At 52.8% G+C, this 24,228-nt stretch overlaps 8 protein-coding genes across 8 annotated transcripts; 3 read left to right on the forward strand and 5 right to left on the reverse strand.

Annotated features, from left to right (window-relative positions):
* Window positions 1-1,818: 1,818 nt before the first annotated feature.
* EV422DRAFT_579375 (uncharacterized protein) lies at window positions 1,819-2,768 on the reverse strand (the record flags this gene model as incomplete). The annotated part of the gene is made up of 3 exons (XM_053073315.1): window positions 2,581-2,768; window positions 2,386-2,507; window positions 1,819-2,275 (listed from the first exon to the last, which is right to left on the reverse strand). The coding sequence occupies exons 1-3, from the start codon at window positions 2,653-2,655 to the stop codon at window positions 1,819-1,821; spliced, it is 654 nt and encodes a 217-aa protein (XP_052924174.1). The 5' UTR covers window positions 2,656-2,768.
* A 699-nt stretch (window positions 2,769-3,467) lies between these two features.
* EV422DRAFT_106782 (mitochondrial carrier protein) lies at window positions 3,468-5,470 on the forward strand. The gene is made up of 7 exons (XM_053064558.1): window positions 3,468-3,566; window positions 3,632-3,702; window positions 3,782-3,980; window positions 4,061-4,078; window positions 4,218-4,231; window positions 4,320-5,034; window positions 5,109-5,470. The coding sequence occupies exons 3-7, from the start codon at window positions 3,857-3,859 to the stop codon at window positions 5,174-5,176; spliced, it is 939 nt and encodes a 312-aa protein (XP_052924175.1). The 5' UTR covers window positions 3,468-3,566; window positions 3,632-3,702; window positions 3,782-3,856; the 3' UTR covers window positions 5,177-5,470.
* Window positions 5,471-5,676: 206 nt separating this feature from the next.
* EV422DRAFT_534273 (uncharacterized protein) lies at window positions 5,677-11,505 on the forward strand. The gene is made up of 18 exons (XM_053070654.1): window positions 5,677-5,930; window positions 5,997-6,004; window positions 6,076-6,877; window positions 6,948-7,057; window positions 7,120-7,223; window positions 7,298-7,400; window positions 7,486-7,574; window positions 7,636-7,710; window positions 7,773-7,864; window positions 7,929-8,140; window positions 8,210-8,477; window positions 8,543-8,991; window positions 9,077-9,247; window positions 9,316-9,492; window positions 9,557-9,724; window positions 9,794-9,855; window positions 9,928-10,054; window positions 10,128-11,505. Exons 1-18 carry the CDS (start codon window positions 5,750-5,752, stop codon window positions 11,310-11,312), a joined length of 4,383 nt encoding a protein of 1,460 aa, XP_052924176.1. The 5' UTR covers window positions 5,677-5,749; the 3' UTR covers window positions 11,313-11,505.
* Window positions 11,506-14,574, reverse strand: EV422DRAFT_534276 (uncharacterized protein). Its single transcript, XM_053070655.1, has one exon. The coding sequence runs from the start codon at window positions 14,512-14,514 to the stop codon at window positions 11,788-11,790; it is 2,727 nt and encodes a 908-aa protein (XP_052924177.1). The 5' UTR covers window positions 14,515-14,574; the 3' UTR covers window positions 11,506-11,787.
* A 107-nt stretch (window positions 14,575-14,681) lies between these two features.
* On the reverse strand, window positions 14,682-15,457 carry EV422DRAFT_534278 (uncharacterized protein). The gene is made up of 2 exons (XM_053070656.1): window positions 15,006-15,457; window positions 14,682-14,915 (listed from the first exon to the last, which is right to left on the reverse strand). The coding sequence occupies exons 1-2, from the start codon at window positions 15,233-15,235 to the stop codon at window positions 14,876-14,878; spliced, it is 270 nt and encodes an 89-aa protein (XP_052924178.1). The 5' UTR covers window positions 15,236-15,457; the 3' UTR covers window positions 14,682-14,875.
* A 69-nt stretch (window positions 15,458-15,526) lies between these two features.
* EV422DRAFT_534280 (thioredoxin-like protein) lies at window positions 15,527-16,660 on the reverse strand. The gene is made up of 3 exons (XM_053070657.1): window positions 16,420-16,660; window positions 15,685-16,362; window positions 15,527-15,595 (listed from the first exon to the last, which is right to left on the reverse strand). The coding sequence occupies exons 1-2, from the start codon at window positions 16,589-16,591 to the stop codon at window positions 15,932-15,934; spliced, it is 603 nt and encodes a 200-aa protein (XP_052924179.1). The 5' UTR covers window positions 16,592-16,660; the 3' UTR covers window positions 15,527-15,595; window positions 15,685-15,931.
* Window positions 16,661-16,953: 293 nt separating this feature from the next.
* EV422DRAFT_621053 (P-loop containing nucleoside triphosphate hydrolase protein) lies at window positions 16,954-20,835 on the forward strand. Its single transcript, XM_053074125.1, has 4 exons — window positions 16,954-17,123; window positions 17,228-18,141; window positions 18,239-20,374; window positions 20,455-20,835. Exons 2-4 carry the CDS (start codon window positions 17,230-17,232, stop codon window positions 20,539-20,541), a joined length of 3,135 nt encoding a protein of 1,044 aa, XP_052924180.1. The 5' UTR covers window positions 16,954-17,123; window positions 17,228-17,229; the 3' UTR covers window positions 20,542-20,835.
* On the reverse strand, window positions 20,746-22,776 carry EV422DRAFT_106907 (uncharacterized protein). The gene has a single exon (XM_053064559.1). The coding sequence runs from the start codon at window positions 22,644-22,646 to the stop codon at window positions 21,156-21,158; it is 1,491 nt and encodes a 496-aa protein (XP_052924181.1). The 5' UTR covers window positions 22,647-22,776; the 3' UTR covers window positions 20,746-21,155.
* Window positions 22,777-24,228: the final 1,452 nt, after the last annotated feature.

A 24,228-nucleotide genomic window follows, 5' to 3' on the forward strand; every position in this document is an offset into this window, starting at 1 on the left:
CACTCTTACGAACAAAAGAGCTACTGCAAAGACATCACCAACTTGAGCGAGTGGTCAACCGGCCAGACACGTACTCAAGCCAGTAAAGTCACAACACTCGCGGGGAAAAGGGCCCGTGCCGACACGACCGCAACACCGTACCATGCCACTCGCTCCTTTCACCGGGTTGATCACGATGTTGTTGGGCGTACAGGAAGTATCGCAACCACTGTACACTTGGCAACACCAAGCTCTACACCGACAACGACCCCACGTAAACCTGCACACGTAGAAGTAGGCGTAGATAGCAGTTCACCAAAATAATTCAAAAAGACTCGAATATATTTGATACAAAGTACAGTACATACAAAAACAGACTCTACGACTCGGCATCCCCAGGTTTCCTCTGTACAGCGTTGCGTACTTTGTTTTGCATATACATCGAATGCACATACCGATTCCCCCTCGAGTAGTCGGTCACTGAATGATGAAGAAGATCGGCTCGGAACAGGGTTAAGGTATCCACTTCCTGCTTCAGAACAAAACCTGCATCGATGAGTTCAAGATCTCCCCCATCGTCGAAGTCGCCAAAGGTGTACTGAGCTGTGAAACCCTTGTCCTCGACATCGAAGTGGCAATCAACTGTCGAATTCTAAATGTGGGTGTGGGTAGACCAGCAATCGTCTTTTGAGAGATATGCCTTGTCGATATCGGTGAGAGCCTTGATCGTGTCTCGGTTGGAAAAATATTCATCGGGGGAGGCGATCCATGCCATCGCATGAATGAGTTTGGCGATGCCATGCTTGGCGTAAGCCCGGTGAACAGCAGTTGCCCCAGGAGCCCTGCATGGAGGCCAAGATTAGTGTTATGATCTCGACAACGGAGGCGGAAGCGAAGTAGAGAAGACAGGGCGAGAGTGATAGGCGACAAGAGATTGTATTGGCGAAACAAGAAACAAGGACTAGAACAGGAGATGAGAAGAACTGGTGTTGATCTGCTGGGGAGGAAGGGAACGGACGAAGAGAGGCCGGCTATTTATAGATAGGCAACCCAGCAGATCAGAGAACAACAACAACAAGAGGGGACTGGGGGGGCGCCAGCTATGCTCCTAGAGCGTGCGTGGCGAGCGTAGAGAGCATTGCTACAGCTGCTGGCTATGGGGAAGTAGTGGGGGGTGTGGAGAAGCCGAGGGGGGATTGCCGAAATGAGAGGAGAGAGGAGGAGTGGCGATATTGCAAGAGGATTGGCGAAATGAGAGGAGAGAGGGGGAGTAGCATTGACATTGACATTGACACTGACATTGACATTGACATTGACACTGACATTGACACTGACATTGACATTGACATTGGCGTTTGACATTTGGCGGTTGACATTGGCGGCTGTCAGTAGGTAAGCTTATGGTATGAACGCGTCGTCCATAACAATTAGTGGGATGCTTTCAACAACAACATCAGTATCATCATACCTGCAGGCATTCGAACCAGCCACCTCGCTCACTGGAGTGATCATTCTTTGTCCACGGGTGACCCAAGTTCCTGAGTGGGTCGTTCGACATGTCTCATCCCACTCTTCTGGGTGACTCCCAGCTCATTGATGGGTATAGCAAACACTTGCAGTACGAGAGACAGGTTGCTCATGCAGCCGAGGGGTTTGAATCCAGGCTTGGTAACACTTGGTCATTTCGTCCATTGCTTGTTTGTCGAATGCATTAAGCATATACAGTTCCAGAATGGTGAACATATTGTCGCTGTCGATACCATAGATGATTGAGTCGGTGGTGAGACGTTGAGTCGGGGGCTTCAAGTTCGCATCAGGTGGAGTTCGATGGTAGCAGCCTCAGACACGATTCTGAATTTGAGCGACGATGAATACTGTCTGTTTGTTGTCAAGCCACTCATGTACTCGTAGTGGGAGCGAAACACCATAAGCAAGTGCCTTTACATCGAGCCTGGGTGCAAGGCGAGGAGGGGATACCAGGACCACTGGGCGATCGTACCCATGCTTGTCAGCAACTCCTTTCTGTGAGAGCGAAGGTGGTCTTCCAGCTCGATCGTCGTCCACCAGTTTGTTGAACTTTTCTCGTCGCTGCAGTTCTTGAGCCCCTGGTGTCGTTTTCCTCTTCTTTGCTCGCACAAAGCCCGGGTCCTCCTCGGTCTTGCTGCCCCAACCACCGAGGACAGGGGGCCCTACAGTGCCCCATCCAACCCTGCATGCGACCCTGCATGCGACCGCTGCATTGCCTGCCCTCCTCTGGGCCTCCAGGTCCTCCCATATTTTCATTTGCTGCTTTTGGCTTGGCCGACATGTTGTGCACCACCAACAGGGTTTATTCACTCGAGTACGCATGCAGCATGTCGGTGGAACCAGCCCCCCCACTCGCAAGTTCCATTCTTTCCTGCACACCGAAGCCAGCCACCCGCCTCGAGCTCCGACCTCAGCTCCCCACTCTGTGGCTGCACTGCTGTCCCCTCATCCCCTCTCTCGGCAGCCATGGCAATGTCGGCGGCAATGTCGGCAATGTTGAGCTGGGAATTGCAATTGCAATTGCAAAGGGAAGTTAGCTGAAGTTGTTTGTCGTTGTTGTTCAGTGTCGCTCACCAGTTTGCACTGAGGGTGTCCACAAACTCTTGGTATGGGTACGTGTTCGGGTTCGGCCATGTGTGTGTCAGCCATGTCAGTGTGTGTGTGTGTTGGTGAGACGTGTCAGGGTGGAAAGGCCTTCCCTCTAGGCAACGAAAGGCCTTCCCTCTAGGCAAAGAAAGGCCTTCCCTCTAGGCAAAGAAAGGTGTTTCGGTCAGGCAACGGAAGGTGTTCCGGTCGCGTTGGCACATCCGATTTCGATTTCCTTCCTTTTACACCACCCTGATCTCCGTCGTCCGATGATCCGACGCGATTACGCTTACGTCAGCTTCCTCCGCTCAACTCTCCATGTGAGTCGGCTCTCCACAATTTCCATCCACTTTGTGATCGTGCAAGCTTCATAGACAAGCTGACTGTACGGCAATGAAACCATCGGCTTCCAATATTTTTTGTTGAGGCATACGGGCATACGAAGCTATGGAAAGACCCCGATCTACCAATCCCACCGTCTCGGGGTACGTCCACCCGGACAGATACTCTACAGTGACAGGCCACCCGCTCCCGAGCAGCATTGATCTTAAAGGTTCCTGCAACCAAAAAGGACGTTGAATAGTTCTCGGTAGTGCCCCGTTAACGGTGGTGCTTGGGCTCGAAGTGGTATGTAGCGACTCCTCGAAGGACTTGATACGACCCTGAACCCACGTACCTGACTGTTACGAGTGGATAACGCGCACTTCAACGAAGAATGGGATGCGGAATGGCCTACAGAATCAGGAAAGCAACTGCTGCCCGCGCCGTCCAATGCTCGGTTATGCTTTGGCCAGCGAGCCCCTTTACTGAGGTGGAGGCAGGGTAGCTCCATAAATCTCGCGCCTACAAATTCTATCCAGCCCGAGACATCCTCGATCCCCAGCGTACTGCCTTTTCCCTCAAACTCAGCGCAGTATCTGTGGCAAAGAGTCCGAGAGATCCCAACGACACCACCGGGTTGCCACAGCGTTTGGGTACGTTGACCTATACAGTACAGTATAATAACTTAAGTCTCTTGACTCTTGACTCTTGAGTCCAGTGTTCGGAAAGACCCGGGTGACAATAAATCGCTCGAAATAGCGCGTTGGCTTGTTTGGGCGCGTCGTTCAAGTTGGTTGCGAGGGAGAAAGCGGGCACAGCAAAATGAGGCGGGTGGCGCAGGCTGCTTACATTCATTTCAAAAACGCAGCAATCCGCTCCCTTCTTCATCGCCCCCATCCCTCATCGTATCGCTTTTCCCAGCGACTAAGATTACGGCGCAGACATGTCGATCATCAACAAGCCTTGGGACGCCCGCTATGCCGGTGCCGTGCCCCACGACTCCTCCTACTACGCCAAGTGCATGCTTGGTGGTGTCCTCGCTTGCGGTCTGACCCACGCTGCCATCAGTACGTACCAAAACCCCTGGGAAACTCCTTGGTTTTGACTTTTCGCTTTGTATTAATCTTGTCTCCTTTTCCTCTCGCAGCTCCTATGGATGTGACGAGTAAGTTTCTGCCCTCGCTGGGCACGTCGGACCGTTTTCCCACACAATCATCAGATTTCTGATGGTTTTGGGTTGTCGGTGTTTGTTTACGGCTCACTGACTCACCTACTCTCCTAAACCGTCATCTGCTCCCTCTTAGAGTGCAACATGCAGGTAAGCTTAGCTGAGCTTAAGTCTCTCTTTTCTGGTCGGAGAATCCACGCCGTCGGCGTTTGCTGAGCCGATGTTTGTTCTCTTGCAGGTCAACCCAGCGAAATACAAGGGTCTCGCCTCCGGTTTCCGCACCATCATTGCTGAGGAGGGTGCCAGCGCGATCTGGAAGGGATGGGCACCTACTCTCATTGGGTACTCTGCTCAAGGTGCTTTCAAGTACGGACTGTACGAGTACTTCAAGGACACGTACTCCAATCTTCTCGGCAAAGAGAACGCCGAAAAGTACAAGGGTTTGGTGTGGTGCGCTGGTTCCGCTTCCGCCGAGTTCTTTGCGGACATCGCCCTTTGCCCCATGGAGATGGTGAAGGTCAAGGTCCAGACCTCCGTTCCCGGAACTTTCCCTACCGCTTTCGGGCCCGCCCTCGCCACAATGCGTGCTGACAGCGCTGTCACCCGCTTCCCCTTCGGATCCCTCACCCCTCTGTGGTCTCGCCAGATTCCCTACACCGTTGCCAAATTCTTCTTCTTCGAGAAGGCTGTGCAATTCTTCTACTCCAACATCTTCACCGCCCCCAAGGAAACCTACTCTAAGAGCACCCAGCTTGGGATTACCTTCGCCTCTGGTTACTCCGCCGGTATCATTTGCGCTATCGTTTCCCACCCAGCTGACTCTCTCGTCTCGTTGATGTCCAAGCCCGCTAACAAGGGCAAGGGTCTCGGACAAATCGCCTCCGAGACCGGTCTCGTGAACCTCGCTACCAAGGGTCTGGGAACTCGTGTGCTCATGATCGGTACCCTCACTGGTAAGAAGAAGATGGTCCTTGCGATTCGTTGTGGCGTTTGATGGACGACACTCACCCGTTTTCCCCTCATTTAGGTCTCCAATGGTGGATCTACGACACGTTCAAGACCGTCATGGGCATGGGCACCTCTGGTGGAAAGTAGAGTTAGAAAAGCGATTGATATTTATTCTACTTTACTTTGTTCATACATTCGAACCCTTCACCGAACTCAGCCCACGATTCTCATACCTTTCGAACTTAATCAATCAGTTGTCCACTCTTATCTCACCCGCGTTTCTCATACAATCTCGGTTTTGCCCCATCGGTTTTCTGTGCTCATGAGTCGTCCTGATGGTCGTTTGACCATGATCAACGACGCCGGAGGGGGATACTCCGATCATACTCGTCTCTGCGATCCTACGTTGGTAGTCTAATAGCACGGGTCAGAAAAGAAGATGTTTGCAAAAAGCCTGCCGTCGAGTGCATTTATTCCTCACTGAAACTCTCGCTTTCCCCGTCACTTGTCTTGGGATTTTCCTTGCAGATGATACATGCGCGGGTCAGTCGATTTTCAACAAACTGGATTGACGGGGAAAGGGAGAGTCACGCGCTGTCGATTTTCGGAGGATTTCTGGATTCCGACGGATTCTTCAGAACGGCCATCCGATTGCTCGGACGGTTCGCAGCGCAACGCAAAGCCCCTTCTCTCTCGATACATATAAGTTCATAACCAGCCATGAGTGTAGCGACGTGGCTGGACGAAACATCGCTCGCAGAGCCGACGAATCTGTCCCCGATCCCCAACGGAAAACCACGGGCGGGCAGGCGGAAACTTCATTTGCCACCTCTTCCCAATGGCGGAACCACGATTGAGCAGGCACGAGGACGGGCGGGCGGGGATGGTTTACCGTCAAAAGGTGTGTAATGGGCAGGCTTGGAGACTCTTACCTTGCCTATGACTAATGAACATCTTCCGTTTCTAGATGATCAGGTAAGGCAGGAGCAGGATAGCCCGATATCATGTCAGTACAACATTTAATACCTCTCTCGTCCACAATCCAGGTCATCACATACTTAAGGAGAAAAAAGCGGATCGTGACCAATGTCTGCTCCATCGAGAAGCGACTCATGTACCGAAAGCTGCGAAACAACCGATATGGATTTCCTCTCGAAACCATGCTCCCACGACTGCGTGCGGGAGACATTCTAAGCTTCGTTCCGGAAACAAGCGTTATGGACAAGACGGGCATCACGTCTCTCATCAACAGAGGATTCTTGCCAGCTGATGCAGACTACTCGCCAGTGCTGTCGATTGATTCAACGGCATTACAGTTGGACAAACAGACTTACGGGTCATTAGAGCACATCATGTCGTTGAACAAACCCCCGTCGAAGTTCGACTACCTGAGACTGGTGCCGCTGACTCCGCCCCAGCCTCCGGAAGAGCCACACGTGAACAGGCAGTTCCCAAAAACGAAGAAAACGAGGACAACGGCAGCGTTAGATGCACATTGGAACCACACCGGGCCCGCTCTGCGGCCACGTTTCAAGATCGTCCTTGACGTCCCGCTTGAGACAAAGCCTCATCCGACGGCCACGCCCCCGCCATCGCAGTTGGCCCCCTCGCGAGATGAGAATGCACCTTTCACGTCTACGTACAATCTGTTCACGATCGAACAGGAAAGGGTCAACACAGCGCGACTGATTGCTGCGTCTCGGAAAGGACCGGTGTTGACGGTGCAAGGGGGCAAAATCGTACGACATGTGCCGGTGTTTGCGAAATTCCAAAAGTCGTGTGAAGATAATTGGTGTGCTGTAGAATGGGTCCTGGAAAAGATCGAGGACTTGATGCAGCAGTATGCTGGTGAGTGTGTAGCATCCTCAACAAAAAAGAGAAGGCGAATGTGAGAGTATGCTAATGGCATGAGTTGTAGTCCCTTACACGGAAATCATTAGCACTCATGTGAAGGAGCTGGCGCAAGCACCACTGGGCCCGCACGTTGACCGGAATGCTATTCTAGACTGTCTGGTTAACTCGGCGGAGGTTGGTCAAGCGCAAATCAGATGACTGCTTTGCGAAATGTACTGATCTCAACTGTTTGACAGGTGCAACAAATCATGACAACTGACGGGCAACGCTTTCGTGGAAAGGACGGCCACAACATGGCGGCCGGCAAGATCCAAGCAACATTTAAGATGTGGATCATGCGGTCAGTCCTAAAAGCCGCAATGGATTTCCAAGATGCTATCAGAAGTACCGCAAACTCACTGCATTTCGTGACAGGCGCATGCAATTCTGGCATTTGGAGCGCGTACGAGCAGCTGGTATATTCTTGAAGTATTGGAAGATCAAGATGATGCGCCGTGATGTGCAACTACAAGCGAAGGTAGGAAACTTTTATCCATGTTGATACATGGTTTCGCGCTAGTCGAACCCGATAGCAAATCGTGTGACCACGTTGTTTCCTTCAGGTTCAATATGAGAAGGTACATGTCCGCCGATTCCATCGATTGATGTCGACCCTCAAACACGAAATTGGTAGCGTGGCGACGCATAAACGGTGGGCTGCGTTGGTCATATGTGGGATTAAAAATGTGCGATAATAGCTAACAGTATCGTAGCACCTACATACAATTGGTTCCTTCAAAAGTACTGGGAGACCTACACGAGATGGGGGCGGACATCAACCTCGGAAGGTATGAAGTTGGGAGGTCACGCCGTCGGACTATCGACACGAATCTGATCGTTTCGTTATCAGGGCGCATTTCTTGGTAGACTCCCTTGCCGAGACCATTTTCGTCACCTCGTACGTGGACGAGGAAAGGATCGATCGGTTTCGAAAGACTTTAGGTAAAAGTGTATCAGAAGCATATTGTTCATCAAACAGCGTAGTGACCAGCTCATGGCTTTCCAGGGTCCGGATTCCCGGATCACAATCCGTTGGACGAGAACCGCATCCGTTTCGTTGTTCCCGAAGCTGGGCCATGCTTTCCTGCAGATGCTCCGATAGCATCAATGCTTATATGCAGTCGCCGCGCTCTGGCGAATTTGAAACGGATGTGTCAAGGAAAGAATGCGATACTGCTCTGCGATGTGATTGGGGAGGCTGAAGTACGCCTTAGCTCGGTAAGGGAGGCGTCGCTTTCGTTGATCAGGTCGATGTCGGAGCACCCTCATCCCCTTATGTTACCGTAGGTGCTGGGGATCCCTGTCCTGGGACCAACACTGGACGCCTACGAAAAGTACCTGAGCAGTAGAGGGCGAACGCGCGAATTCCTTCGCAGCATCGGAGTACCGGTTGTTCCAGCTCTGACCAGCCACGCCATAAATGAGAAAGAAGTGCATACTCACATCATGAAGTGCATGTCGATGTTCCCCGAAGTCCCTCTTTGGACATATAATGCAGATCCATCGATGAAGAGAGTGGAGACGCATGAGAATGACGGGCCGTGGGCGACTTTAGGTACGGCACCACTTTTGGCAGTCTCGAGTATTCATTGGCAATAACAAAAGGTATTCTTCCCGCAGATACCGATCACGTCTCCTTTGTACCGGATTTGTATGAACCGAGTCAGCCTGTCTCCGAAAAGCCGTCGAAACCGGGTACTGCAACCGGAGGCTGCCCTACAGCAATAGATGGTTTCAACCCGAGAAGCCGGCCAGTCACCGCTCCAGAAAGTGAACCGCCGGAACGCCCATTCACGGCCACCACAGCTGGTCTGGGCGGCTCGCGGCCTAGGACCGCGATGGCTGGCTCCATCGCTGCCAACATGTCGAGAGCGCGCGAGGAGGTTCCACTGAAAGTGCGAGTAGTTTACCCGTCGGGGACTTGGCCAGGTCTGATTGAGCGATGGTTGAAAGGCGGGGCGTACATTATGGGTTATCCGACGAGTGATCCACGGGATGTCCGCCAGGTGCATGTGGGCATTGATTTGAGCCCATCCGGTCGATGGAAACCAATATGCGTGGCGCAAGTGGTACATACAACCAGAGCAAGTGGAATTGCTTTCACTGAAGTCGTTGCTCACATATATTATCCATTGTTTGGTTTGTCCGCTCCAGCTGCTCAATCGTCATAAGCTGACCTCAACGGCTGTAGTGATACAACATGGGGAGGCCAAGATACACGAGGATTTAAAGCCAACGTTGGATAAGATCGCTGAAGCCTGCGCTGAGAAGTCCATTGTGGGTCTTTTGACCATCGAGTTTCTGACCTGGGATACTGGAGATGTGGTACGAGTGGCATCCCCTGAAGTGGTTCACATGTGCAGTTCGGCTAATAATCAAACCTCCCACCCAAGCACAACTATTGGGCATGTCATATCAGGCCACACCTGAGCGCAGCTCTTTTGCGCGCTGCCACCGTTCTGCTGGCTACTGGCTGCAAAACGGATTTGAAGGATTGGAAGGCGAAATTCTTGCGGCAGGACGTACCTTTACACGTGCGCTTCGCACAAGGTGCCCGGTTCATGGATCAGGTAGAGAATGAGTGCCGAGGTAATTTCCTTCTAGATGCTGGGGTCTCAACATTTCTATATCTAGTCTCGGATACGACCCGACTTCCATTCAAAGAAGATACTATCTGTGGGGATTGCGGAATCACGGGCGTCAATTTACCTACACACGCTGGAGCATGGCCAGGTCGGAGTGATGACCAGAAAAGCCGCTGCAACTGCTTTGAAGCTGAGCGGCGTAGATTTTGATATTTGGGTGAGTAGGGACAAGAGTCGATGACGTTCGATGCTCTTTCGACCTTTGGTTGCTTACACGTCTCAATAGACACGCACTGGAACTTTGTTTTTCGAGCAAGATGCTCCTTGGCGTGGAGTGCTGGCGCATGCGTGAGTAACTGAATGAGGATCTCAATGGCGGTATGTGCAATATCTCACCTTCTCACTTCCGCAAACCTGTAGAGTGGTCGCGAACGACTACAACACAGCATTAGATAATTGCATATTGGGCCTACTGAAAATGAATCAATATCTTGATGAGTGTGCCGCCGAATGTACAGATATGGAGACCTACAAAAACAACTTCCTGGTAGGTCTTGTTCACTGACATTGGAACGCGAATCCAGAGCTCTGCTTACGATCACTGCGTATCAACGTCCTAGGCTGTTGCCTCACGGCTCCTGTACGAGGCCAAAGCCCACAAAGGGCCTCGCGCATCGGTAACAGAAGAGCCAGGCGATGCTAGTGTGTATCTGAAGGAAGCATATCGAGATCTCGGTTTACTGCCACCGGCCACGGTGCAAGAAGAGCTGGAATTGTTTGCAGCTGTGTATGGTAGCAGCTCAAACATCAGAGGAGGGCATGCGAATGATGAGGATGCAGATTCTGAAACAGAATCCGATGCGGATGATTTAGATTTGGTGAATGCTAGAGGCGGAAAGGAAATGCTCGAAAGAGCGACTTCGGCGAGAGCTACGTCGGTCGGTGAACTATCAACCCTGATTGGACGGTTCTACCGTGTGACGAAAGTCGAGCGTCTTCGGCCTACAAGTGCTGCGCTAAGGCGTAGGCAAGAAGCAGCGAATCTCAGAAAAGCACTGCGTGCGGCTGGATTCAGCTCTACCACGACAGCGCTCTTGAACGAAGACATCTCCTCTGATTTTGCCGCACGACATGATGAGACATTCGCAAATCCACCATTGAGCCCACCTTATGTGAGAAAAAAGCAAGGAGGAAAGGGCGAGGCTGGAAGGACAAAGCGGGCCCGAGAACTTTTGGAAAAGATGGAAACGGAAATGGACAAACAGCTCAAGAGAGGCATCGTCCCGGAGGGGCCCGTCTATAGGATGAAAATAGTTGAAGAGGTTGATCCTAGGGACGCGATGATGGCTGCAGCACTCCTCGAAGGTGAAGGGCCTATTCTCCCTCCGAAACAGCCCCTCCCACCGATGCCAGAACTTGTAGACGGGGATTTCGCTGACGCGGAGGTGGTGCCTAATCCGGCGGTGCGGAGCTCTGCGTTCGGGCTGAATCATAACCTCGACGTGGAGCAAGTGCTCGGAAAGCTTCGAGACGTTGCCGACCGTGGCGAGCGGTTGTCGAGCTATTTAGATGAGAAGATGCTGGAAAGCGAGAAGATCTTAAGGCGTCACCATGCCAAGCATCTGGAGTACATTGAGAAAGGGAAATCAGATGCTGAGGCGAGAGAGGCGCAAAGCCAAGCCTTAAAACAACGGAATAACCCGCGTCGGCGACCATCTCAAGGGCCTAGGCAAAAGCTTCAAGGTCTCAGCGAAGCGAAGTCCGTCGATGAGCTTCTGCCCGGAAAGTTTTCGAAAGCCAAGTAGGAGGCGAACGAGTTTGACCGTCCGCCTGCTTCGTAGAAAGTAGACTGCCTAGACGGGCCAAGTATACAGACATCTGAGACGATGATAGTCGATCGTAGATACCATCTCGCATAGCACGTTCCGTAGATCAACATAACATCAGGCTTCAGCTAGTACTATTTAGTGAACATACTGCAACGCATCATTTCTGTATATATATTTTTGTCAAATGCGTGACGACTGCCTACTACTATGCCATATGGAAACTGCGCCTAGGAATCCTTTACACCGAATATGGCTCTAGTAGCCTTCGTCAGATGGGAGGAGATTTACGCTAGCAACTCAACTAGGACGTTACAGACCTCCGCTCCCCATTGCGTGCTTCCTTCCCCGGTTTTTCGAAAACAGTACCAGTAGGAATGGGCCGGAGAGTCGCAGTGATAGCGCGCTTGGGGCTGTTTGCCGCTGTTGGACTTGAGGATAACAATAGGCAAGATCAGCGAGGTCCCGCCGATCCCTCAATACTCTTGCTACTCCGCGCAGCGTTCGATTTATTCTGCAGCAGCTCTGGGAACTGCTCTTCCACAAAGTTGTTCACCATGCCGATTGCTTCCGAAATGGCTTCTTTCACAGAGTCATCGGAAGTCTCCCTCGCGACAGTGTTGGCTGCACCAAGGGCTGCCTGATAAACTCGAGCGGTGGGCTCGAAGCCCGCGCTCTCCATGTCGAGCAGCGTGGATATCACGTCCGCTCCGCGGCCGTTGCGCATTTGGAGTTGCAGCAAATAGCCGTAGCCCTCTGCGTCGAGTGGATGCACAATATCCGGTGTTGATACAGTCGGAGTTACACCTTTCCCCTTCAGTTCCTCTTTCGCGCCACTTTTGCCTCTGATAATGTCGATGAAAATCATTGACGTTTTGCGATTCATTGAAGTAACGTCCAAGACGGCGCGCAGCATGGCCGTGACAGACGAAGCACTCATGTTCACCTCTCCCTGGCGCACGGCGGCTACCAGAGCCAAGTAAACTCGGACGGCCCCGAGATGGTCGTTCTGGACCCGGTATGCATCGATGGCAAAACGGTACACGGGTTCGGAAGCCGTGCGTTTACCCAGGGTGAGTTCGGTGAAGAGGGCCAATATAGTTTTGCACTGCAACTTCTGCTTCTCGGTTGTCACATGGCCGCCGTGCTGTCTAGTCACGCCTAGTAGATTTGCTTTGCCCATCTTCGGTCCTGCGCTCTCCTCCGCACTCCGATCGCCCGCGACAAGATCTTCTCCCGCTTGAATAAGAAGCTTCTCGAATTGTTCGCTGTGAACTTCGAAGTGCTTTTCAAAATGCTTCCCCAGCGAACGGTCTTTGTGGGCCTCGCTTTGTCGCATCCGTACGAGGATATCCACCGCATCTTCCCATCTGTTTGCTTGAATCGCGCAGTCCAACACCGCCAAATACAGATTAAAGGCGGGTTCAAAACGAAGTGTCCAAACTTTATTGCCCGCAGCATCGGTGACTTCATTCCGCTGTTTGCCCATGTCTTTCCACAGGTCTAATGCGCTGTTCACTTCCCTGGCTTCAATGAAACCTCTGATGACCGTAGCATAGCTGACTTCGTTCGGTGTGTATGCGGATCGTTCGTGGGTTAACAAGGCCCAGTACGTCTCCAAAACATCTGTGCGATGCAATTTCGCGGCCGCCTCGAGAATCTCATTATAGCACTCAAGTGGGGCCGGAATGAATGCCTGTTCCATTTGATGGAGGACCCGCGTCGCGTCCTCGAGATTACACTTTTTTGCGTATGCAGTGATGATACTTCTGTAAGAGTTTATCAGCTGCATTCTGACATGCTGTGCCTCGCTTCCACGTAGTAGTGCTAGGATCTTCTCCGCATCTAAGACCTTTCCTGCCTTGGCATGCGCCGCAATAAGCGTGGAGAAGGTGACAGCGTCAACGTCTACCCCTTCGCTCAACATTATGTCCACGACGGCAGATGCTCCAGGTAGGTCGCCCAAGTTCGCTTTGGCGTGAATGATTGTATTGAATATGTGGGCATCCGGTTTTATCCCAGCCGCCACTAGCTGATCAAAGAGCTCGCTCACTTTCTCGAGTTGCTTTTGCCGGGAAAATGCGCCCATCATTGTCGTGTAATCCATTTTGTCGGGTTTGAACCCGCTGGATAGTTTCTCTGCAAAGGCCCGCTCAGCTTCGACTAGATCATCGGCACGTACGTACAGCCGAATAAGAGTCGAATATGTGCGCTCGTCCGGTTGTAAGGAGGCTGCGATCATTTGCTTATGAAATTGCTTCGCCACGTCGATGTTGGATGCACCAGTGGCCTCTATGAGCTCGTTGTAAGTTTGTACGTCAGGTTTCACTCCCTCGGCAGTCATCCGATCAAAAAATGCGACAGCTCCGTCAACATCCCCGACCCTGCCATAAGCGCGAATAAAGTGGTTATACGTTGTTGTGTTGGGCAGCAGTTTATCTCTGTAAACCGCTTCCAGCGTTTTGCGAACGCCAACCATCTTGCCGATTGACGCATATTTGGAGCTGACCATGTTGTACTCATCGATTGTCGGATTGAATCCCGCCTCGCTCATCTGCTTCAGAAGGAGTTCGGCAAACTCGAACTTTGGCGGTCGATGATCCAAAAGCAGAGTTGCGACATCTGTAAAATGCTTCTTCTTCAGCCTCTTACGGGCTTCCTCGTCCAACAAGATATCCTGAAACTTGAGCCAACTCCCGACTCGGTCCCTCTCGCTCAACGCCGCCTCGAACGCTGGCCAGTCCGGAGGGCGCACCTCTCGTGATCTCTGGACATTGGCGACCGATTCATCGAGCAAATCTGGCCGCGGTCTCGGTTTCCCTCGATTATGCTTGGTGTCCTGCAGGCGCTCATGTGGTGTACGCAAGTGTCGAGCTCGCTCGGCATGTCCTGAGCGCGGTTCATGTTGGCGCCGGTTGGTGCTCCGCGTGTCGGCGGCCAGGCCAAGGTCTAAGGTCGGACCTCGAAGATGCACCCTGGATTGTGTAGGACTACGATGGTCACTGCTCTCAGAGTCATCAGACCGTCGTGCCGATGAGCTTGCACACGGATTTCGGGTGCTCGATATGTTCCGCGAGATAACCGAGGTCACGGACATGGGACGAAAAGCATACTTGGCGGAAATGAAGGTGGGACCGACACAAGAGCAGAGCCTCCTATGCGGTGGGCCGAAGGACGACATTATCAACTGACGCCGAAATGCCGTTCGCAGACGCAGCAACTGGCATTTGGGCAATGTGGCAGTCAACCGAAATTGTAGGAAGTGGAGGCAGAGTGGAGGCATTCGCGACGCTTACGTGCCGCGGCTGCGCCACCCCTGCCCGCTCCCTTCCTTCGTCAATCGATCGGCAAGGCAACAGATATTGGCCATATCAATATATATACAGATTTAGGTTTGATACGGAGATACAGTTGACGATGGGCAACCCCGGCATCTAATTTCACTTCATTCACGGACGCCGTACTCCAGCGGCATCTTGTAGGGAACTCATTTTGATAGCACGGATGGCTTGTAACCGGTGATGATCCTGAAAGCTTCATCCTCATGCAAAAGAAAGGTGGACCATCATCTCTGCGACCTGCCTGTAAATGCAGAAGTGGAGTTCTAGAGTCAATGCACTAATCCGATGTGGGTTTGAACATGCCTTCAATGGCTCGAACCCTTCTCGTTACCTTTCCTCGGCGTCGTATGCTGGGGCCAATTTGCGCATCCTAACGCTGCGAGTCTGAAGAGGCGCACCGACTGGGCTCGTCTGCTTGGTTGACGCAAAAAATCCAACGGTGCCCGGTTCCCGTTTGTTATCAGCAGTAGACCTGCTGCGTGCAGCGTACGCCACAATAGCAGCGAGACAGACCGCAGCCGCAGCCGTTGTTCCCCACCCTCTCAGGGCGTTGGGAGCCATGTCTGCTTCGGCGGGTTGGATGTCCAGGCTTGAATTCTGAGCAGGGCTCAAGGTAACAGCCAGCGACGGCTTACCGAAGCGTGTGCGAAATGTGACTTCCGATCGCTTGTGCTGTTATCCCGCTCGCAAGCAGGGCTGTCTTCCCGAAGCTTCATCTTCTCGAGAAAGCCTGGGAAAAAGTGTGCAATGACACGCCAGCGTAACTTCAGCCGAGACTTTCGATCCCCCCCCCCCCCCCCGCGCCACCCCCCCCCCCCCCCCCCCCCCCCCCCCCCCCGATGATGAAATGAGGGAGGCAATAATAGATGGTGTCGGTATCACCGGGAGGTTCGAGCCTGAGCTTTGATGGAACCCATAATCCTACGAGGAAAACACAGTCAGAAAAACACAGCCAGACGGGTGCACATGACAAACGACTACGATAACCAAATTCAGACCTGGATCCATACCTATCATTTTATCGTTTATACGCAAGCCTGAGAGACATGGCAGGCTTGCTCTCCACAACTTTGGCCGTCACGGTGGGAATAACAGCAGATTGAAGGCCAATTGTATGTTTTAGAATAGGTAAGATGTCTCCGAAACGTGCTAATGAACGGATATGCACAACGCACAAGACATGGTGATGTACGCCAAAAACCGCTTGCAAAATGCCCCCATTGACATTTGGGCATGTCAATCGGCCCATTGAACAGATTACTTGATCGACGAAAGTGTACTCGTCCGACGTCGAGGATCCGACTTCAGATCAATCCTTCGGCGGCGGATATCACCAGAATCGCAAAAGTTGTGCCCATGTAACCCCTCCCCTGCTTTGCCCTGCTTCCACGCCGCCACTGCCCCATCTGGATTTTTCGCCACCGCACTCCGACCCGAATCTGTGACCTGCACGCCATCTTTTACGACAACCAAGCAAGGGATACCCATGACTCCTACTTGTTGCATGATGTTTTGAACAGTCGACTGCAATTCAAAGGGTAACGAGAGAAACCCTTTGTCCGCGAGGTTCATGTTTTGCTGCTCCACAGAGCGATCGAGTGGACAGTAAACGACAGGAAAGTCCTTTCGATTGTCAGCAGCGAAAGCCGACAAGCGAGGAGAGAACTGTCGACACGGGGGACACCACGCTTTATGGAACTGAGATCAACAGGTGTCAAGGGAGCGAGGAGACAGGGTTAAGTTACCAGCTGAAAAGTATAGACCTATCAGACGCCCCTCCTTTTCTTCCCGTGCTATAGTTTTGCCGGTTGTTTCTAAGTTGTCGTCGAGAAGCGCGACGTTGCGAATGGTCGCTAGTAGGTCCTTTGCTTCCTGAGGTTCTTTTGAGGGCGAAGGTATCTTGCACAAGCCCTGCATCTGTCATTGTTACGGTGATCTCGATGCGTACTGTCGTGCTGTGCTGTCGTTTGGAGCTTGTCGTCCCGCTCGGCCGCTGCTTTTGACGCGTTCCATCATTGTGGCGACGGATAAAAAACAGAGAGGCGTGGCGCAGTAGAACATTGGGGGTGGCGCATGGACGGATTTGAATTTTTGTGGAGACTCGTTCTCTGCGCACATGTGCTGGGGCATTTTTTCAGTTCGCGCGGTTTTGATTAGCGCTCCTTCATTCGCCCTAATCATTTGCGGTTATCGATGCTGATCGGCAAGCGCACGACTTTTCTCGCGAGCAACGACTGGCTGGGCAAAACAAGAAAAAAAATTCGAGACGGGCAGGGCAGGGAGCGAGGCAGGCTGCTGGAAAAACCGCCCTTGTCTTTCCTTTCCCTTTTCCCTCCCTCTCGATTTCCTCAAGATTCCCGGTGTTGGCACTCGGGTCTCATAAGTAGGAAAGGACTCTCTTGTCGTCTCCCCCAAATCTAGCCGTACCTTAAAAAGACCACTGGAAAAAGTAAGTTGGCCAATTCGGGCCCATTCCGCTTTGTGAAGTGAAGAGTCTGTCTGCCGTGGGAATCTCCGCTCAGCGAATTTCATCTGATCCCTCTTCATCACCAGAAATGGCCGCCAAAGCTGATCCCAAGGTGACCGCCCAGGTCGGCGAGCTTATCACTAAGATCACCACCGGCGCTACCTCCGCCGACCGTGCTGCCGCCGCGAAGGAATTGGCCTCTGTGGTCAAGGCCGCCGGTGCCCATGTTGGTTTGACCCAGTACGACATTGTGGAGCCATTGACCAAGGCTTCCACCCACAAGAAGAGTTCCGCCCAGCGTGAAGGTTCTATGCTCGCTTTTACCGCTCTCGCTGAGGCGCTCGGCCACTCCGGTGAACCTTACCTCGTCTCGTCCCTCCCCGTCACCCTCGAGCTTTTCGGTGACAAGGACAAGGAGGTCAAGGCCGCCGCTGAACAGGCTGCCGATGCCCTGTTCAAAAGCCCCGGACGTTTCTCCGTCAAGTATCTCGTTCCTCTCTTGTTGAGCCAGCTCACCAACGAGAAGAAGTGGCAAACCAAGGTTGCTGCTTTGAAGTACCTCGGTCGTCTCTCTGAGCACTCTGCCAGCCAGGTGTGCGCTGCTCTCCCTTTGATTCTCCCCGTTGTTTCCACTTGCATGTGGGACACCAAGCCCGAGGTGCAGGCCGCCGCTAAGGAAACCATGACTCAAGTGACTGGAGCCATCGACAACATCGACATCATCCCCTTCTTGCCAGCACTGATCGGTTGTATCGCAAACCCCGACGAGGTCCCAGAGTGTGTCTTCAAGCTCGCCGCTACCACCTTCGTTACCGAAGTCCAGGCCCCCACCCTTGCCATCATGGTGCCTCTGTTGCAGCGTGGTCTTTCTGAGCGCAAGCCTGCGGTTCTTCGTCAGACTTGTGTCATTATTGACAACATGTGCAAACTTGTCGAGAACCCCGCTGAGGCTCACCAGTTCTTGCCTCCTCTCTTGCCCGGTGTCGACCGTATCATTGAGGTATGTGCTCCAAAGCCCAGTTCTCGATCTGAGCTTGCCACTTTACTCCGATCTGTTTTGCTCACATTTCCGTTATTTTCGTTTTTCCCGCTTATAGGTGCAAGCTGACCCCGAGTTGCGTTCCATCGCTGCCCGTGGTAAGGCTACTCTGATCCGTGTCGGTGGAGGCGCCGATGTCGAGACCGAGGACCCTGAAACCGTCGCCAAGAGGAAGGCGGCTGCTCACCAGGAGTTCTTGGACACCCTTGCCAAGACCGTCAAGGACGTTGGTGCCGACAAGGCCATTGACGCTGCCAGCTCCGAGTACATCGTCGTTCAGCTCGAGGCCATGTACGACTCCCGCATTTTCGACGTCCCCGACTGGCACGCCGCCACCGTCCCATACGCCACTCCCTTCATCGGTGAGGAGAAGGCGAAGGCGCTTGCTAAGCCTTTGCTGGCTCACTACGTCGCCATGGATAAGCTTCGCCAAAAGGAGGGCAAGGTCGAGGACCTCGAGGAAGGAGAAGAGCTTTGCAACTGTGAATTTTCGCTTGCCTACGGTGGTATGATCTTGTTGAACAACACCAAGCTTCGCCTTATCCGAGGTCAGCGTTACGGTCTCTGCGGTCCCAACGGTGTCGGTAAATCCACCCTCATGAGGGCCATCGCCAACGGTCAGTTGGACGGTTTCCCCCCGGCTGATGAGCTGAAAACTGTGTTCGTCGAGCACACTCTGCAAGCTGAGGATGCTGACCTCTCTGTGTTGGACTTCGTCCTGGCCGCCGAGCACATGATGGCGCAGAAGGACGTCGTCGAGGAGACTCTCCGCAGCGTCGGTTTCGATGACGGCCGTCTGTCTCAACCCGTCGGATCCCTCTCTGGTGGTTGGAAAATGAAGCTCGAGCTCGCTCGTGCTATGCTCGAGAAGGCCGACATCTTGCTTCTCGACGAGCCCACTAACCACTTGGATGTTGCCAACGTTACCTGGTTGGTCAACTACCTCACCAACCTGCCCAACGTCACCTCTATGATCGTCTCCCACGATTCCGGTTTCTTGGACAGGACGTGTACCAACATTATCCACTACGAGAACCGTAAACTCAAGACTTACCGTGGTAACCTGTCCAAGTTTGTCGAGCAGAAGCCTGAGGCCAAGTCTTACTACGAGCTGTCCGCCGCCACCGTCAAGTTCAAGTTCCCCGAACCCGGATTCCTTGAAGGTATCAAGTCCAAGGACAAGGCCATTCTCAAGATGATCGGTGTCAACTTCACGTACCCCGGCCGCCCCATGCCCGCTTTGACTGGCATCTCCCTGCAGTGCTCGCTGAACTCCCGTGTTGCCGTCATCGGACCCAACGGAGCCGGTAAATCGACTATGATCAAGATCTTGACCGGAGAGCTTGTCGCCGTCGAGGGTGATGTGTGGAAGCACCCCAACTTGCGTGTCGCTTACGTCGCCCAGCACGCTTTCCACCACGTTGAGCAACACATGGACAAGACCCCCAACGAATACATCCGATGGCGTTACCAGTACGGAGAGGACCGTGAGTCTCTCGTCAAGGCCGCCCGCCAGCTCACCCCCGAGGAGGAGGCCGCCATCAAGAAACCCATCGTCATTGAGGCTGAGAAGCGCCTGTTTGAGGACATCGTCGGTCGTCGTAAGGCCAAGCGTTCGTACGAGTACGAGATTAAGTGGTTGAACCGTCCCCACGACGACAACACTTGGCACTCTCGTGACCGTCTCGAGGACTGGGGTTTCGAGAAGCTCGTCAACTGGTTCGATGAGAGGGAAGCCGCCAAGGAGGGCATGTACGCTCGTCCCCTGACACAGAAGGGTGTCGAGAAGCATTTGGAGGATGTCGGTCTCCCCGCCGAGTTCGCCACCCACTCCCGTATCCGTGGTCTGTCCGGTGGACAGAAGGTCAAGGTCGTTCTTGGTGCTGCCATGTGGAACAACCCCCACATGTTGGTTCTTGACGAGCCTACCAACTATTTGGACCGTGACTCTCTCGGTGCTTTGGCTGGAGCGATCCAGGACTACGGAGGTGGTGTCGTCATCATCTCCCACAACAGGGAGTTCACTGGCGCCATTTGCCCTGAAGTGTGGAATGTCGACGCCGGTAAACTCCGTATCGAGGGTGCCAAGCGTGACATGCCCGTCGAGAAGATCGAGATGAAGGAGCAGGAGACGGTAACGGATGCGTTCGGTAACGTCACTAAGGTCAAGTCGAAGAGAAAGTTGACGCGTAAGGTATGCTTCACAGAGCTGAGCTTATTTGTCATTTCCGTTGTGTCACTCGGTAGTAACTCGATTATGCCTTCACTCAACAGGAATTGAAGCAGAAGGAGAAGAGGAGAGCCGACCGTATCAAGGCCCAGGGCGAGGCTGGAGACTACGACTCCGAAGAGGAGGATTGAACACTCAACCCGAACGCCTCGAACTGAAATATAGAATTAGTGAGCCTCAAACACTTCACGAAGAGTATTTTATTTTAACTCGCCCGCACTCCCCATCACTTCAATTACGCTTACACTGTTCGACTTGTATTTTAAATTGCTTTTCTGTCATTACATACCGGTGTGCGAGCGCCGTTTTCAAATCATGTGGCTTTGTCCGATTCGTACAGTTTGGGAGCGGTTCCGTCGCAGCTGAAAGAGGTATCAGCGAACGTGCCAAAGCGAAAGACGAAGCCAAGAACGAATGTACAGAATAGGGGCCAAAAGTCATAATTTAGCGACGAAAACGGAAAGTATCTACGATACTGGATACGGCCGAAAAGAGATACACGAAAGAAAAGGATATGCAAGAAGGAACAAAGCGCCGTAGACGGGGAAAGAGCCTACAACGTACTACAAGCAAATAATGTACAGATTTTAATCCAACCGGAAACCAGCGGTGAAACTAGTGGTAGAAGTACGGGAAGTGCGGTTTATGCAGGGGAGCTAAGGAGAAGAATATCCACCGGCAGAAGGAACGAAAAGCGAGGCGAGGTTCTCTAAGCCAGTATCGGGAAGCCAAAAAAGACCCATGTTTAAATATCGAGATCGAACGCCTTGACTCGCTCCGCACCGAAGAAGGGGTCCCGACCACCCGCCTCCAGTCCAAATCCCGGTCGTAGCGGGCTACTGCACAGCATCCCGGCGTGTTGAAGGACGTGTTGGTGAGTATGAGAGCAATGAAATGTGTTTGGCGTGGTCAGGCACGACGGCGGTGTGCATGGCCAGTCCAGCGGGAGATCGCAGAGTGTGGATGAAGATGATGGGGTATATGCGTGGTAGTGATGCTCGTGGTCGTGGACGGGGATGATGTCGATCCACGGGATATCCAAGTCGTGGAATGGGGCTGAGATGGCGGCCGCCCCGTGGAGATAGGAAGACGAGGCGGAACGCAATGCTGGGTCGGATTCTGTGAGGTGCAGAGCGTTCGGCCCTGGTGCACTCAGAATGGTCGTTTTGACGCCTTCGGGTCGGCCGGCTGCTTTCTTGTATGACCACTGCCGTGCACCCTCAGTACGAGAGGCTAGTATATTGCCAGACCGCGTCTGTTCGTCAGCGTCGCAGTTGTGTTTGATTCTCATCGCTTGAGAGACGTTGCAGCGGGGAGAACAGTTCTCCTTCCCAGCAGCTCCAACGACCTTTGTCACGCCTTTATCGCTCAGCTCGGCGTGTTTTCTTTTGCGAAGAGGTGCAGGTGCTGATCCCATCCCGAAGGTACGCTCCTCACTTGTTTCGCTGTGACGAGCCTTCGCAGCAGTATCATCGGTGGAAAGTGAAAATTCGTCGAGTGATCTGGTTCCGAAGCCATCGAAAGATGTCGGGAACGCCATTGGTGGTTCATAAAGTACGGGCGATGAAGAAAAGTGATGATCGAGCAGCGAGAAATCGGACGAAGGGCATCTGCCATCGGTATTATGCATGTCCTCCTCGTCGGATGTGCCAAACTCCGAGCCAAACCATGCCAGATGGGTGACATCGAGGGAAGATACATCGTTCAGGCCGGGCGAGTTGAATGCAATTTCAATGTTGTCCAGGAAGCGAGAGGGAGCTTGAGGGGCCGTCTTCCAAACGTCAGCGAATAGTGCAGAGCTCGTAGTTGACGATTTGCCAGCATCTTTACTGTGAGACTTGCGGGAAGGTGTGGCTGCGAAGGGGCTCATATCGGCCTCTAACATGTCGAGATCATCGCGAGGGGAAAGAGCATCTAGCATTCTTTGTCCTCGTGGTTCAGACCTGGCTCGTCTGGCGACGGAGAGTAGGGATGTTTCTTCAGCCGATCGCTTCAGAGGTAGGTATCCGGATCTTCGTGCTCTCGGTGGTGGTGTTGCTTTCAGTGCAAACTCCGATGCACGAGTCGGCGTGCTCCTTCCGCGCGGCATATCGAGATGTGCACAACCTTGTTGGCCGAGGCTGCCATGGCGTTGCCGTTTGGATTCGCCTATGTCCTTTTGCCGATTATTGATGTCTCCCACGTAGGCCGTAAGGTCCAGCTTCGATAGATTCACATATGGGTTTGCTTTCATCATGCTAGGGCGCTTCGCGAAATGGCGTAGTCGGCAAATCTGTTAAAATACGCAAAAGTTTGTAGTATTTTGAGTTTGAGGTTTAACGGGGAGAGAGAAAGGATTGACATGACGCCGCAGGGTTTGCAGTTTTCAACACCGGGCGTTAACGCGTCGGACTCTAGGGAAGGGGTGCAACGCGTGTGCACACAGACACGATGGAAAGACCCTCGCAAAACCCCCACCGAGCAATACCCCCTTCCCCGGCTGACCACCTCTGCGTATGCAGGACGTGTACAGGATGCCATGGGCTCCAGCGGAGTATTCTATGCCTCGAAGCGACCCAGATCAGACGACAAGAGTCTTTTTGTATGTAAGCCCACTTACCAGGTCAAAGTCCAAGGCGATGGGCGGAATACCCGTCTTGACCGGTGAGTGTTGTGCCATGATGAATAAGTGAGAGCAGAGCGTATGAAGGGGGTCGCTTTGTCACTGATGAAGACCGGTCGGGAATGGAAGACCCTTAGGCTCGTCCTTGAATGGTGATCTTATGGCTGTGCCGAGGAGGTGACGAACGCGCGGACGGGTCTATCCAGGTCTCACTGGGCACTGGGCTGTCGTCCAAAGAGTAGCGAAGTAGAGCTGGTGTTGAGGGCGTAGTGTTCCTTTTCTATTCCAACGGAACACACTGCAATGGTGAGAGGGTTGGTGAGAAGTAACCCGTCTGCGCGTTGTGAGCAGGGACCGCGTTGATGAGAGATTGGAAATTTGTGGTACATATACTGTACAAAGCGTTGCGTTCCGCCGGAAAGACCTTGGTTCTTGCGCTCTTCTGTGAGGGTCCAAACTACTCTCTCGATGACGACGGGCTTTCTCCCCTTCCGTTGTCAAATCGTCCCCAATTCTTTCGGCCACTGCGAAGGCGAGACAGGCGAGTCTTGTTTTCTCGCAAGCGCACGTGAATGGAAGGAAGGAGTTGGACGCCGTCGGAGGTTGGCAACAAGAGTGAGAAAGTCTGCTTAGCAGATTCCAGTTCTTTCATGGTATAGGGACAATGGTAATGGGAAGAAGCCAAGCTCGCTATGGGGCGTCGATCCCATCGCAGGGGTATTCAAGGAGAACGTGGATAGATACTCCCCGTCAGTATGCATGTGGTGACTGTGCGAGGGGTTCTAAATGAAAAGAACCCAGATCCCTCAGTCACTGTCGTTTGTCCCAATTGTCAGTGTTAAATTATCTGTGAGGCTTATCATCATCAGCGGCCCTGGTTTCCCGTGACGGGGATACGCCGGAAAGAGTGTCTTTCTTAGGACGGGTGCTCCAAGCTCTAAGCACAAGAGGGGCCCTGTGATGTGCTCAGTGCGCCGTTGGCCCTTGGGCGAGTGAAATATCGTATAAATACCATGGTCTTGGAGTCTATCCTCGGCGCATCATTTATCGCTGCCCATGTGTGCATATTTGGTACATACTGTATGTAGATACGTGGGAGGTTGGGATTCTGGTCCCAAAATCCGTAAATATTATGTGCCAGGCTACGTACTGTACTCGACCAAGTGTTGCTCTTGGCTGCTTGTGAAGTTGCGAGACACATGGCCCAACTGGAGAA

This window comes from Fimicolochytrium jonesii (assembly GCF_025526975.1).
Source record: "Fimicolochytrium jonesii strain JEL569 chromosome Unknown EV422scaffold_17, whole genome shotgun sequence".
NCBI classification, from domain to species: Eukaryota; Fungi; Chytridiomycota; class Chytridiomycetes; order Spizellomycetales; family Powellomycetaceae; genus Fimicolochytrium; species Fimicolochytrium jonesii.

Coding starts and splice junctions, on each gene's coding strand:
- EV422DRAFT_106782 (XM_053064558.1), top strand. CDS start 3,857: ATGTCGATCATCAACAAGCCTTGGGACGCCCGCTATGCCGGTGCCGTG. Junction 5,035..5,108: donor CATGATCGGTACCCTCACTG/GTAAGAAGAAGA, acceptor CCCCTCATTTAG/GTCTCCAATGGTGGATCTAC.
- EV422DRAFT_534273 (XM_053070654.1), top strand. CDS start 5,750: ATGAGTGTAGCGACGTGGCTGGACGAAACATCGCTCGCAGAGCCGACG. Junction 7,711..7,772: donor GCGGACATCAACCTCGGAAG/GTATGAAGTTGG, acceptor TTTCGTTATCAG/GGCGCATTTCTTGGTAGACT. Junction 9,856..9,927: donor CGTGGAGTGCTGGCGCATGC/GTGAGTAACTGA, acceptor GCAAACCTGTAG/AGTGGTCGCGAACGACTACA.
- EV422DRAFT_534276 (XM_053070655.1), bottom strand. CDS start 14,514: ATGTCGTCCTTCGGCCCACCGCATAGGAGGCTCTGCTCTTGTGTCGGT.
- EV422DRAFT_534278 (XM_053070656.1), bottom strand. CDS start 15,235: ATGGCTCCCAACGCCCTGAGAGGGTGGGGAACAACGGCTGCGGCTGCG. Junction 14,916..15,005: donor GCATACGACGCCGAGGAAAG/GTAACGAGAAGG, acceptor CTGCATTTACAG/GCAGGTCGCAGAGATGATGG.
- EV422DRAFT_534280 (XM_053070657.1), bottom strand. CDS start 16,591: ATGCAGGGCTTGTGCAAGATACCTTCGCCCTCAAAAGAACCTCAGGAA. Junction 16,363..16,419: donor AGGTCTATACTTTTCAGCTG/GTAACTTAACCC, acceptor AGTTCCATAAAG/CGTGGTGTCCCCCGTGTCGA.
- EV422DRAFT_621053 (XM_053074125.1), top strand. CDS start 17,230: ATGGCCGCCAAAGCTGATCCCAAGGTGACCGCCCAGGTCGGCGAGCTT. Junction 18,142..18,238: donor GTGTCGACCGTATCATTGAG/GTATGTGCTCCA, acceptor TCCCGCTTATAG/GTGCAAGCTGACCCCGAGTT. Junction 20,375..20,454: donor AGAGAAAGTTGACGCGTAAG/GTATGCTTCACA, acceptor TTCACTCAACAG/GAATTGAAGCAGAAGGAGAA.
- EV422DRAFT_106907 (XM_053064559.1), bottom strand. CDS start 22,646: ATGATGAAAGCAAACCCATATGTGAATCTATCGAAGCTGGACCTTACG.